Source organism: Orbicella franksi, chromosome 13 (assembly GCF_964199315.1).
Source record: "Orbicella franksi chromosome 13, jaOrbFran1.1, whole genome shotgun sequence".
NCBI classification, from domain to species: Eukaryota; Metazoa; Cnidaria; class Anthozoa; order Scleractinia; family Merulinidae; genus Orbicella; species Orbicella franksi.
The window spans coordinates 6,863,520-6,877,400 of NC_138157.1; the positions used below are offsets into that span (position 1 = coordinate 6,863,520).

Here is a 13,881-nt window from a genome sequence, read left to right on the forward strand (position 1 = left end):
AATGGTTCATTCATTTTTAAGGCCAAGGTCCGAAATATTTTTCAAGTAAAAGATGATAGTGGAATTGGTTTCATATGGACGGCAAAGATGCATTTATTTATCCATGTGTCTCAAATGTACTCCAAATCTTCCTCAGGGCAATTCTATTTTGCCTCGTCCAGGGTAAAACTTCACGTGTGCATCGAAAACTGACTGAGGGTAACAACTCATTCATTCTTGGAAAAATATAGTTCTTGGCAGTAAAATTTATTTCATCGTTCAAGCAATACAATTAGGCTTCAATTGCCGCCATTTTTTGTACATGCAGCACTGATTATAAACGTGTCTTTATCCCAGAGCGTGAAATAAATGGACATTGTTTACATAAGTTAATAACCGTAATTAAAGTTACGCAATAGGCTTTTTTCCCATGAAACTTATACGAGAGCATATTGTAAACGGCCCCGCTCACTGAATCACAGCATGTTGTAGGTAATACCAAAAAAGAAGCTTTTGTCCGCGTATAATCATCGAAATTGTCCACAGCAGGAGTCAAGCCTGTTATATAAACTTCCAGAAAGTTTCATAAAATTGTCAGCATAAAAGTAAATGAAAAGCCGCTTCTTTGTCAAATACCGCTGTTACATTGCTCATAACTGAATTCACACTACGCCAATGTTGTATGGCCGATTTCAGAGTTTAGTACTCCAGTAAAGGGACATATCCCCTGGCCACAACATGGCCTGCTGAAGTTTGCTTTATTGTTATTTTTCGTCAGCTTATGCAATATTTTACTGGTGTTACATAGCTTGATAATACTCAGAAAGGTCTCACAGCCGTATTAGCAATCGGAACTCTCGTCGATGTTCCAAATGTTCTAGAGCAGTGTAGTTGAAAGTTGTTTTTATCATAGGGGCGCAGAAATCCAGTCCTTTTCCGGGTGTCAGTGGTGGTGTCTAGCCGATTGTTGAAATTGATAACTGCTGAATCCGGATGTTAAAAAAAAAAGAAAGAAAAAAATCTGCTAAGACGCATTGAGAAACCTAACCGTTCAACTTTGGCCTGTGACAGTATCATGAGCACGACTTCGAAAATTCAAAATCCAAATGAAATATTTAATTTCCATCAATGGAAACGTTGACGGTAATGGCATAATTCTGTCTTAAACTTGAATTATTACATAATAAGTGCAGCTGAAGCGGGGTGGTCAGAGTTACGTAACTATATGCAGTAGCAAGAGACTATGATGAGGTAGAAGGTTAAGATGCCAAGTTGAAAACGTCACTCTGTCGTCGCCTCTTCGAAGACAAAATACACCGCAAACTTATTAAAGGTTTCCTTCGAGAATTCATTCTGTGAGCATTTAGTACAGTCGCGAAGGCACTTAGTCTTAGTCTTAGTCTTTTGGCAAAGCTTGGGCAAAAAATGAGGCAATATCGCGGTGATATAGAATGTCCAGACTGAAGTATGACACTAAAATTAAATTAAATTTAAAAAAAAAATTAAGATCACTAAGATTACACCGGCACGACATCAACTCGACTTGATTTCTGTCTATTCAAGCTGGCTTCCACAGGTTGTAAACTCAAAAAAATTACTTCTTATGTGAGGTCTCATTTTCAGTTTTCAAGTCTTGTTTGCAATGCCTCCGAAGTCTCTGAAGAGGTTGTCAGTTCGGGATAACTGGGAGAATAAGGGATGGTATGAGGCAGTAAAGATTAGGGGCAGACGCTAGGAATTAATATATGTATTTAACAATTATATTGTGAGCTCGAGATTTCTATCTATCATAGTTGGCGAGGGCGCAGCCTGAGTCAACTATCACGCATAGAAATCGAGAGCGAACAATCTAATTACGTTTTACTAGTCGTTCAAAGCTTTGTCTAAATCCTCTTCACTAACACCTAGAAAACGAAAAGAAACGGCCGTCATTCTGTTCTATTGGCTGAGCCATTGCACACTATCAGCCATTACTGTGCAGTGGTTGGAGGTCGTCTTCGAACGAGTGACGTTTTTTCGTTTTCCCAAAGTTTTGGAGGAATATATATTTTGATGCAAATGGCTAATTAAAATTTCTGAGATGACTAAAAGAAGGACATAAACGGTTTCGAGACTTTAAAAACTTGGAATTACTGAAAAAGTGATGCCTGCGTGCACACAACTGCAAGTTCAAATGACAATTCAATCCAAGTGATCTTTCTGAGGAACGAAGTTTAATAATACGCCGAAAATCAGAGAACGGCATTCGTGATAGAACTTTAATAGATTTATACTAAATATTTAGTATAAATCTAGTAGCGTTCTATCAGGAATGCCGTTCTCTGATTGGCTACGCTACTCACTATCTATTCTGTGATAGATAGTGAGTAGCCTAGCAGTGTGCCCTTGTTAACGAAATGACGGCCGCTTCTTGGCGTTGTCACAGTGTCTGTGAAGAGGATTTAGATAAAGTTTTGAACGACTAGTAGATCTACACGAAGACAATTAGATTATTTGCTCTCGATTTCTATGCGTGATGGTTCACTCGGGCTGCGCCCTCGTCAACTATCACGCGATAGAAATCTCGAGCTCTTAATCTAATTGTTTAATATAGAGAGAGACCAGTACTTCAACTCTTTCAAATGGTACACCTTGGAATATCCCAAGAGTCGCTTGTATTTTCTCCATATACACACCAGCCTTTAGGCGAGTGTATACCACTGAAAATAGAAGTGACAAGTGGAATATTCCAGACTGACTATTTTATACCATGCCATAGGTGGGAAGGCGGGAGTAAAACCGTCGACTATAGAACGGCTTTCCTGTGTTCTGATTGGCAAGAGATTTTTGGCTGTATTTTATATGGCATGATATAAAGCAGTGTATACCCCAATTGTTAATTTTCTTGAAGTCAGTGCAATGTCCTACATGTCTTGAGGTTTACGATCTTAGGAAACCCGTGGCCGGAAAGAAACTTATCTTCAAATCAACTGTTTATTTTTCTTTTTTCAGGTTGGCGTAAGTTTCTCAGCGATATCAGTTCGCTACTTGAATTGAATTTCGTATTATAGATAGTTGTAGGCGTTAGTGTTTCATCCAACTCCACATTCATTTGTTTTCTGAGCTGTATGCTGTATCAATAATTATTTAGTATACCACCAAGCTCTATCGTTTGGAGTTTTTCGGGAAATTCCAGGCTAAAGGACGCAGCAGTTAGTACGAAATAGACACTAATGCCTCAAGTAGGCTAACAATCACTTTTTATCTTTTCATTTTAAGCAGACAAAATCTGCCTTATAAAACGGTCAGTGGAAATTAAATTCCTCAAGCAGAAGCTACTTACTACCTATGAAAAGAAAAGTGGCGAATTTCAGGGATTTAGACGGTCAAGTGATGTCATTTATTTTCCAACCGGAGCTCTTTCAGGGGAATACAACTTTAACTTTTTGTTTTCGTTTTATTTCGACTCTTCGAATCAGAAACACAATGAATAGCCAACACTTTCCGAAAGTTCTCGGCCTGGAAAATTTAAACACTATCCACATTTTTCGCATCTATTAAAGACACACATGCTGGTTTCACGGATATCACATGATCAGAATATCTTTTTTAAAATTATGATGATGTCAGATACATGGGGCAATACGTGTCACATGCCGTAATGATCTCGGCTTTTATTTACATTATGAAATGATCATGATTACCATAGAAGTCAACTGAATCTTTGAATTTTTAAAATGATGCTTGAAAACCTAGTTGTGCGTATGACTTTCGTCGCAGAACTGTTCTTTTTTTCTGGATTATGCGATAGCGCTGGGGACCCAAGAAACATAATCACGATCAGCCAACCACAGAGAGGCGCTGTTTGGATATCGGGACATAACTCTTATCCAATTGCATGGACTCAGTCGAAATTTTGCTTCAAATGGAACATAGAACTACTGGACAGTGAGGAGAACAAAGTGGTAGAGATTTCATCAGGTTTAAGCGAGTTTAAAGATGATATAATGAAGCATTCTTGGCTTGTTCCACAGACCATTCAATCGGGCAGTTATCATATTAAAATTTGCGAAAACAGTGCTCCAGAAACTTGTGGCGACAGCGGTTCATTCACTATCAGGAATGGCAACGGTGAGAAAATGTAAATAAATTAACGGCAAGTGATTAAAGATTCTATTCAGTCGTTACCGCTTGCACAGCTGTGGCTTTGTTTGCCGTTTCTGTAGTTCCATTTATTGCTTACATGACGTACTTTTCCCACCTGCTTTACCGTATGTAGATCAGTGTTCGATTGCTTAGATTTGTAAAATATAAATCAATTTTCTGCTATACATTTTCTCCATAATGACTTCAGTCATCATTCTAACCATTCTGTCTACACAAATTTAAAAACATGGTTTACTGTAGTCTCCTCTATATGCTTCACAGTGCCAAGCATTTAAGTAAAATTTGTTTAGCATGAGCTATTATAATAGAAAAAGAAAAAGAAAACAAACTAAAGAAAAGCAAAACAAGGCGAAAGCTGCACAAATTCCTTGATGAATATTGAACTGACACTTTTTTTCTTCGAATTTTGTGATCCAAAAATCGTTAATTGCGCGGCGCTGTTTTATTGTTGATGTTCTTGTTTCCTTCAACGTACTAGAGCCCGTTTCTGTTGACGAGGATGATTCCGAAGCGTTCTCTCCAGTGCAGTCTACTCAAATGCCAGGACAGTTTGCTCCTAATAATGTAACGAGCCAAAAGAAGACCGCTGATCTCCACGAGTTACCTCATGAGCTGCGCCGGCAAAAGCGTGTGGAACGAGAACAGCTATACTTCAAACGCATGACCGAGCAGATCAACCAACAGGAGAACGGGGAATGTACGATTGAGCGTGTCCATCGGCCTTCAAGAGAGACCTTTTTAGAGCGTTACATGAAGCCGCGTAAACCTGCTATTTTAACGGGAATGATGGACAGCTGGGAAGCCACAAAGTCCTGGGACTTTGATCAACTTGGTAAGAGACGCGAAAGTCATAGTGTTGTGGTATGACGACAGGCATTTAAAATGACAATTATGTATCTTCTACAATTCGCAGGCTAGGCCCAAACCTTGAAACTGCAAACACTAAATTTACCCATTTGAGTCTCAAGCGCGCAAAAAAAAGAACACACAGAGCACACCATGGTGTTTGAACCACTTGTAACGTCATCATTTACACGATGAATTGGGTCATGTGAATCTGTAGTCTAAAACAGAAGAAAATCTTGATCTCATTCTCTGTTATTTACAATTTTCGGTAAAAATGTTAACTTTACCGGATCGAGGCGAAAACGTCGCCAGCGCGCAGAAAGACAACTCAAAATCCGAACGGAAAGGACGTAGAAAATACTAAACAAATACCTTGTGTGCATGCCGTCAGTCAGTGAATTTCTGCGACGTATGCTAGTTCTCATGTTCGAATGAGGTTGACGCAGCCCCCAGAAAAAGCGACTACCTTACTTCAACTTGCTTTAACTGATGATGAATTTGACCAAAAAACAGTTACATGTTACATAATAAATACATTTCGATTTTCGTCATAGGAAGTATCCTCACTAAAGGTGTCAAAGTTGACGTCATGGAAGGTATCACTCCCTATTCCCAATGGAATAAATTTCGCAGTCGGTTTTCTGATATTTACAGAGAGCCAGCAAAAGTGATCATGAAGGACTTTCATCTAATTTACCCCGAGCTGATGGACTCAATGAGTTTTCCGGAATTCTCTCAAGACTACCTGGAGGTTAGTGACCAAGTTTCAGCCTTCCAGGTCAGCTCCAACATTTTTCAGTTAGACATCGGCTTGTCATCCATGTTAATTTTATGAATTTTTTATTGACAGTTGCATACACGTGCATTTAAGTCTACCAGTTAGCCACATTGCCACGCATCTGTCTAGTAGATGGTTGATGGTCATCTCATGACAAGCTTTTGAAAATGCCTCTACTAAATTTCAAGTTCGTTATATCTATATTTATATCTACGGCTTTTAAAAGGAATATTATAAACACCATTGTAAAATCAAATGGCAAGTCATTGACAGTTTCCGCCAAAAAGGAATTAACCAAAGATTACAATCACTACAAATTAATGTGATCTTCGGTTGTGATTCGCCCTCGAAATTTCCTCATGTCACACGTGAAAAACTAAGTGTATTAGATATAAACTTGTGTAGAATTGAATCGAATTGAATCATTTGTCCCCAGATTTGCTACGTTTAAATCTCGCTTCAGTTACTCACTTGACTTTTCCAGGTTGTAGAAGAAGACATTCGTCCTTCCCAGCTGTCTTTTGAGATGACTCCCAAGAGATCCGGATTTCACTGGCGCGTGGAGGCGCTCAACGCGTCTTTGTGGAGCGCTTTGATTCATGGACGGAGACGCTGGGGTCTTTATCCTCCTTATCATTACTTTATACCGGGTAAGTTTGAGATATTGAAATCCTAATACTTTAAAGGCTTGTTTTTGTCTTGTTTTCGTGAGGGATTTGATCAAACTCCTCTGTGGTTTCTGAGCCCTTCTCCAGTTGTACCTTAGATTCGGTGTATTGCATCGTCTTGCCTCTCCCACATTTCAACTTCTTAGTTCGAGAATGGTCCACGAAATTAGCCACCTTTTGTAGGGAAGTCTTAGAAGTACCCTTTTAAGTAAAAATATCACAGATGTCCTATATTAAGAAGCTTCATTCAACCTTCTACATTTGCAGGAAAAGGGTGACTGTATGTTTAACTGATAATACCGCCCTAAAAAGCATGGTGATCCTCCTTTTTATTTTATGTTTGGAGTTTATTTGTATGCTTAATAAATAGTTAACTCGGTTTTTTGGCTGCCACGACCCTAAATTGGCCTCAACTTTGTTGAGAAAGCGATTTTTTACCGAGAAGCAAGATTTTTCTGAGGATTAGGTACCACAATGTACAATGTTTTACTTTGGAGCATGCGCATGAGCCAAAAATTGGACTTTTTTTGCTGGCCTGATCAGACTTTTTTTTCTTGGCCTTTTCCTTTTGTTTTTCTCGCCCCTTTTACCCTTGCTAGCTTTTGCTCTTCATATCCTTTCTGCCAGCCGTAAAATTTTCGGTGTTGATTATGTTGAAGGCCTGGAAATAGAACCTTGATCGATTTTAGGTGTAATGGGCCATTTTACCAGCAATTTTGCGTCAAAAACTGCTCACGTTTTTTTCAATTAGCTATGTCAGAATGCAGTTGATATCCAAAACGGACAGCTGTGCGGATAAATCTATTCTAGCTCTCTTATCTGCTAATCAAGAATACCTATCGACGCCTTAATTGATGACGTCACTAGTGGTACAAAGTGCATGACCCCGCAGCGTACGAAAACGCACGATTGGCCCTTGAAGGCTTAAATGGAAAGCATTGGATCGTTTGTAAGAAACAATTACTTTCAAGCCTTGAAATTAGTGTGCTCCGGCTTTAGTAGCATTTGGTCTACTCCAGTTTCCATGTTCATATTGTTAAATTCGGGATTAGATATGCGTCTGTCCTCTTATTGATGATAAATTGCGTCATAACATTGTCAAAGTGGCTGTGGAACCACGAGCCGGAGGCGTCTTTTACAATAACAAGACCCCAAAATGGCCAAATGCCGGGAATAAATGAGGGGAAAAGACGCCGTAAACTTGCTGTAAACAAAGATAAATGAATTTTATTCAAAATAACGCGAACATTAACATTCTTTTCTCCCTTTTTGATTGGCTACTTAAAAAAGTCAATATAATCTCTTTGGTTAAAAAGTTGACAGTTCGACAGCTGAAAGTTGAACTTGAGAGCTTGCATAAATCAAAATTTTATCCGTCTGTACTCTTAATGATGATAAAAATGAGCCAATCAGCGCGTGAGAAATTAGACAGTTATTGTTAAAAATAAAATCGTTCATGTGAAGATATAAAGGACGATGTCCAATCCTCTACACGCACAGGTGCAGCGCACAACAATCATCGGACCCAGGACTCTCACCAATCGGAGCCATTTATATGGTGGATTTACACCAGACCTGAGTTACAAGACGATTACAAACCGCTGGAATGTGTACAGGAACCGGGCGAGTTGCTTTACATTCCCTCGGGGTGGTGGTGGAGCAATGTCAACATTGATGACTCGGTTGCGATGCAGGTCTGTCAGAGATATAATAAATCCAGACAAATCCATTACATTCTTTTCCCAAAAGTGCATTTTCTTACAGGTTGACAAATAAAAGGGGATTGTATTAGCTTACCTCAAGGACGTTCGCGCCCATTGGCAAATCCTCTCCTGTTCGGGTTTTAACTTTTGCTGTAGTTAGGTAACGAACAGCTCATGTACATGTCAGAAACGCAAAATCAATGTTACTGGATCGCCGTAATTAGTTTGGAGCTCAAGCGTTTTGACGACCGTACCTTTCCCGGAATCTTTGGTCTTGTAACGCGACATCCGCTCCATTCTGCGAGAAATTAGGCACAATGAAGATTTCTAGATAAAGTAGAATGTGTTTAGTCCTACAGAATGGGCCTATTTTGGTCATATTTTCTAACTTACATCATCCTTTTACTACGATTTAACTCTACAGGGGGATTGTGGTGTTGTAGGTCATGTACACTCCAATTAATAGAAAATTCGATCGCATCTAAGAACAAAACATGTTCAACGGTTTGGGTATTTTGATAAAATGAAGAGAAGCTGTAAAGAGAGTGATCCATGAAAAGAGAGAAGGGGTCAAGGACCATTGAAAAAGAAATTAAACTGCGGGCGAAGGTTTTGCAACCGGTGTCAAGATTGTTTCTACCTTACCGCGTCCGCTTTATGTATGACGTGTAAGCCGGAAACAATGGGCTCAAACGTTTATAAGCAATAATCAAACTTATAATTATATCTTGTCAAATCTTTGATATAACTGATCTAGATCGTTGATACTAAAAACATGGCGGCAATGACTGAACACAAAACAGAAGCCGATTTTTGAAATACCATTTTCTTCATGTTTTCAACAGAAATCAACCTGTGATGAGACAAATATCCGAATATGTATGGATGAGTTAAAAGAATTAGCTGACAGTGCCGGGGACAACTTTCATGCTGACGTATTTATTCAACTACGTCATTATCTGGCCAAACGGGATCCAGGGGTCCTTACGGATGATGACCAGCTGTTCAAGTCTCCCATTAGAGATCTGGGGAAAACTAACACTGAGTACAGAGATCGTTTTCATGAAGACGTGTGGAAGGCAAGATGGTTTACTTATTTATCTAATTCTCCACTGACAGACTGATAGACTGATAGACCGACATGAAACTGACATGATGGATTGACAGATTAACTGACTGGCAGACCAACTGACAGACTGGTAAACTTACAGACCGACAGGCTGACAGACTAACAGACTGACGCACGGATGCACCAAAAGACCACTGGACTAACTGACGGACTTACTGACTAAGGGACTTACTGACTGACTGACTGACTGACTGACTGACTGACTATCTGATCATAGATTGACTGACTATCTGACTGTTTGACTGTATGACCTTCTGGTTAGCTAGCTTGCTAGCTTTTTAAGTGACTGACTAACTGACTAAGAGACCGACAGACCAACAGAGCCACAGACCGGCAAACTAACAGACTGGAAGAGGACATGCAGACCGACCGACCGATAGTCCCACAGACCCACAGGCAGACCGCTAGACTTGCAGATAAACTTAGTAACTGGCTGGCTATACGAATGGTTTCAACTGGTTTCAATTGGTTTCAAGTTCCTATATGAATGGTTTCAAGTTTGTGCACTTCATTGTTACTTGTGTAGCGTAAAAGATAACTGCAGTCAACTAGACGTGATTGTCGTATGATTGCCATCATTTGTTTCTTTTTCATCAGAAATATTTCGAAGATGTGATGGAGGATGAGGATTCCTGATAAACAAACGCATTGGCGTCCCATGAAGATGTTTATATAAAAAATTAAAGATGGAATGCTGTGCTCGCGGTTCTTGCACATGATTTATGACAGAGCCACTCAAGGTTATCATGAATGCCTATGAAATATAGGAACTAGAAGTAAGCTGTTTTGAGAGTTCAGTATTAAGCTTTAATTTAAATATGTAATTTTCCTAAGACGCTCCTCGCTAAATTATGTCACAGATTTTGTTTAAAATAAATAAAGAACAAGTACTCTGGGTGAATTTAATTTTGCTAGAAAACAGTTATCGATAACAATGGTTTTTGACTGACGTTAATAATCTTGATTTGCATTCAATGATAACGAGCACACTTTAAAGTTTATGGAACATACGTAGCAGGCCTTTCTCTGAAAATATCAGAAAATATTCCCCAATTTTCAAAACTGCGCGTGTTGCGAAAAAAATTTGAAGGATAATAAACACAATAGACTCCATTTGGCGCGAAAATGTGCTCGGATATTTGTCCTTGGACATTATCTGCTCCTCAAAGCTCACAGTTTTCCTCGAACTACGCTCCCGGAAAACTTTTCACTTCTCCGAACAGATCATGTCTGCGGACAAATATTCTAGAATATTTCCGTGCCAAATGGAGGCTATTGTTTATTTATGCATGGCATAGTGAAAAACTGTGACCGAGGTCTTGAATGCTGCCCGAGGCCTGGGGCATTTTCAAGCCCGAGTTGTTTTTGCGGTGTGAAATTTCGTGTGAAGTTTGAAGTTTTCCTACAAAAACAATTTCTGTCAGTCGTTGCTTTTAAAATTACTTGAGATCAGATTTTTCTACCGTAATGGAATAGCAGAAAGCGAGGAAATTCGTTAAGTGTATTCCACAGAAATTCTCCTAAATACAGCAACGATCAGAGAGGTAAACTGGACTGAAAATGACTCAAATTTTACGGCGAGAGAAACACAGGATTACGCACCATTACAGTGCCAAGCTACAAACAACCGAGCAAACTCTCACAACTTCAAAACACTCAATTGAATTTACTTGCAGTGACTTTCCTTGCCATTTTAAAGTGAACAGAGATAAACTTGCGTCGACTAATCGTCGATGGATGTGTAAAAAAGGCAAAAGATTGACGGTTACCGCTAACTTTTAGGAGCGAAATTTAGGCAGTGGGGAAAAAATCCGGCCCGTGGGCCGTATCGTAAAAAGCTGGACCGGTCACGTGCGTATGATTAGCCAATCAAATTTGAGGATTTAGGATTCTGGCCCGCTCAGATGCTTGAGAAAAAGATAATGCCTTATATTTCCTAGTATTTCAGTTCTTGCAGAGAACGGTTAACATGAACTTACCAAGTAGAAATTGCTTAGTTTTTGTAATATTTATGGGTCGTAGTTATTATGAGCTCGAGATTTGTATGAGGTGATAGTTGATGAATCCGAAGGAAGAATCGACCAGCACATCATACAACTCTGAACTCTCGAGCAAATAGTCTAATGTAGTCCAATTTTTTAAAGTAGAACTCTAGTAAATTTCCTTCATAATTATGACCAATCATTTCTCAACGCAGTATTTTTTAGCAAAATCGCGCGGACTGGATTAATTGTTCAGTTTGAAACTATGAACTCCTCAGTTCATTGCAAAATTTTGAGGTTTTAAAGTCGCAAGACGGTCAATCTGCCCTCTGTCATTGTGTGGACGGTCTCCAGCCACAAATGCTGCCATGATACTGTAGGAACAGTTCAACCAATCATATTAAGAGTTCAGTCGCATTGGTATACTAGCAGAATTCTGATAAAACAGGATAGACCACTGTAACATCGTCAGCGTCAAGTTACGAGACCTAAAAAGTTCAAAAAATAATGTAATTATAAGACATTCGACTTGCAAGCAACCAGCTGAGAACGCCAGGTTCTAGATCGTATTTTTGGTTCGCGGAATAAAATAAAACTAGCCCAGTCTTTTTTTTTCCTTATAGATCCTAATTTTCTGAAACTATAGACTGGAAATAGGTTCTATTTCATTTCATGGTCTATCTAATATGCAGAACTTGTGGGAAAGCCAAAGAAATCTACTTCAAGGGCTACACCATTAGTTTTCCTTTGAGTAAATGAAATAAAGGACATGCGCACATTCATCTTCTCCGCTTTCCTTCCAAATTTTATACATAAAAAAACTAAAGTAAGGGACCTATAAATTTTTGTCAACAGTACGTCGTTTCCCGGCCTAATTTTCAACCCACATTTTTTAAGAGCGTTGTTTCGTTTTCCTCAAAACAACCAGTTGCAAAAATTATTTGATCTTATAACATTCAAATGGTACCGAATCAAACAAGAATCAAATAAGCTTAGGCATCGAGACTGAAAAGAAAAAATATTTGCACTCAATCTAAAGGTACATAACACAAACAATAGGTGTCAGGTTTTTAATCCGTCTAGTGAGTAATTTTGCATAAATGCTTTACATTATTGAGCAAACACACTAGCTCGTTTCTATTCTTAAAAGTCAATGTATCAGCTGAATCAGTGCGCAAACTGTGTTTATGGCGCTTTCAGAAAAACGGTTTGATGACCGCGTTTCGCGTTTCGTCTTATTATTTCTGTTCTTCTTCTGCGTTGTGGGATTTCTACTTGGAATCATGTTTATTAACTTGAATGTGAACGATCGAAATAAGTAAGCTCGAGCAGAATTCGAAAGTTTTTTCCGCGACCAGCGAGGGATCAGACTCATTCAGTACAGCGGCGTCTCGAGTTTCGCAGCACACTGAACAAGGGACATTATAGCTCCAGATCAATCTGCAAGGGTGGAGGAGAACTGTATGGAACCCAAGGATGATTAAGGTACGTGAATTGATTTATTTCTTGGCCATTTTCGCTTTTTCACACGATTACTTTTCATTAACACCTGCGAAAAAGTAAATAAATGATCCAAATATTCGAAAGAATGAATGAAACCCATGAAAGTGAAACGAAAATATCGGAATCCTAGGCCTGAAACCGCTTCCGCCAAAAAAGTACCAAGACAGTAGATGAAAATAATATCATGGGGAATCTCTAAACTGTTCTTTGTATCTTCCATTTGCGGCATGCTTATGTTTGAACGTTCCTTTGAAACCAACAAACAGTGCTTGCCAGTTTTCAAACCGTCAGTCAGCAGATAATACAGTCATAGTAGTTTTTTCACAGCAGTAGGATACCAATCAACATGGAACACAACTGCAAGAATTTTATTGCCAGTAAAAAGTTGACGAAACAGCTAAAATCAATTGCTCATTTGATATTCATCTCAACTGATGACACTTCTGTCTCTCGTTTTCATTCAGTCAGGTAACGCAACGGCAAGAAATGCCATTACGATCATAGACCAATGTTTTAAGCTAATTCATTTAGGGACTGCTGGACAGAATTCCCTCTGCCGTTGTTCTTTCACGTTCGGCAGTTAAAATTAGCTTTACAAGATCGCACATCAAAACACTTTACCAAGATCCTCGTGATTTAATTCAACGTTTGAAGGAAGTAGCTCGCTTTTTCATTCAATCAAAAATATTAAAAACATGGAGATCCGACAGAATACGCTCTCTGTTTCGCTAGAGGCTATACAGTTTGAAAAAAGTTTGAAAAAAGTTTCAAACAGTTGTAAAATGGGGGGAGTTGCCAATTTGTACATAAAAAAAGGCAATTATTCCACTACATTTTATAAATATTTCGTTTTGCTTTAGGCTGATCAGTTTTGAGGTAGACATAATCTTGGTCGACACCGTTGGCATTCACTCAGCTGCATTGTCAACAACACAACATAGTTCGTCAATAAGCTAAAAGTACACGCTGCGGTGCATATTCTCGCTGATTTATTTACTTATTTATTTATTTCTTTTTTGAGCCGGCTAAGAAAAGACAAACGCGAAGTAATCAAACGATCGATTTATATCAGCGATTGCATAAAGTTAGGATCGATAAAAAAACGAGCCTAGCACAGGTCGAATGCAATTAAGCTGAATGATGAATA

At 38.9% G+C, this 13,881-nt stretch overlaps 2 protein-coding genes across 3 annotated transcripts in view; both read left to right on the forward strand.

The window, feature by feature from the left end:
• Positions 1 to 1,270: 1,270 nt before the first annotated feature.
• LOC145465292 (uncharacterized) lies at positions 1,271 to 10,140 on the forward strand. 2 transcript variants are annotated; one of them, XM_081449068.1, is made up of 7 exons: positions 1,271 to 4,089; positions 4,604 to 4,957; positions 5,526 to 5,722; positions 6,234 to 6,399; positions 7,918 to 8,111; positions 8,966 to 9,199; positions 9,847 to 10,140. In XM_081449068.1, the coding sequence occupies exons 1-7, from the start codon at positions 3,696 to 3,698 to the stop codon at positions 9,883 to 9,885; spliced, it is 1,578 nt and encodes a 525-aa protein (XP_081305194.1). In that variant the 5' UTR covers positions 1,271 to 3,695; the 3' UTR covers positions 9,886 to 10,140. The 2 variants fall into 2 exon arrangements, with proteins under 2 accessions (XP_081305194.1, XP_081305193.1); XM_081449067.1 differs by lacking the exon at positions 9,847 to 10,140 and having other exon boundaries at positions 8,966 to 9,818.
• A 2,205-nt stretch (positions 10,141 to 12,345) lies between these two features.
• LOC145465787 (short-chain collagen C4-like) overlaps positions 12,346 to 13,881 on the forward strand; it is a 32,138-nt gene continuing 30,602 nt past the window's right edge. The window contains exon 1 of the mRNA XM_081449546.1: positions 12,346 to 12,716. The gene's annotated coding sequence lies outside the window, so the exon portion shown is untranslated. The remainder of the gene's footprint in view (positions 12,717 to 13,881) is intronic.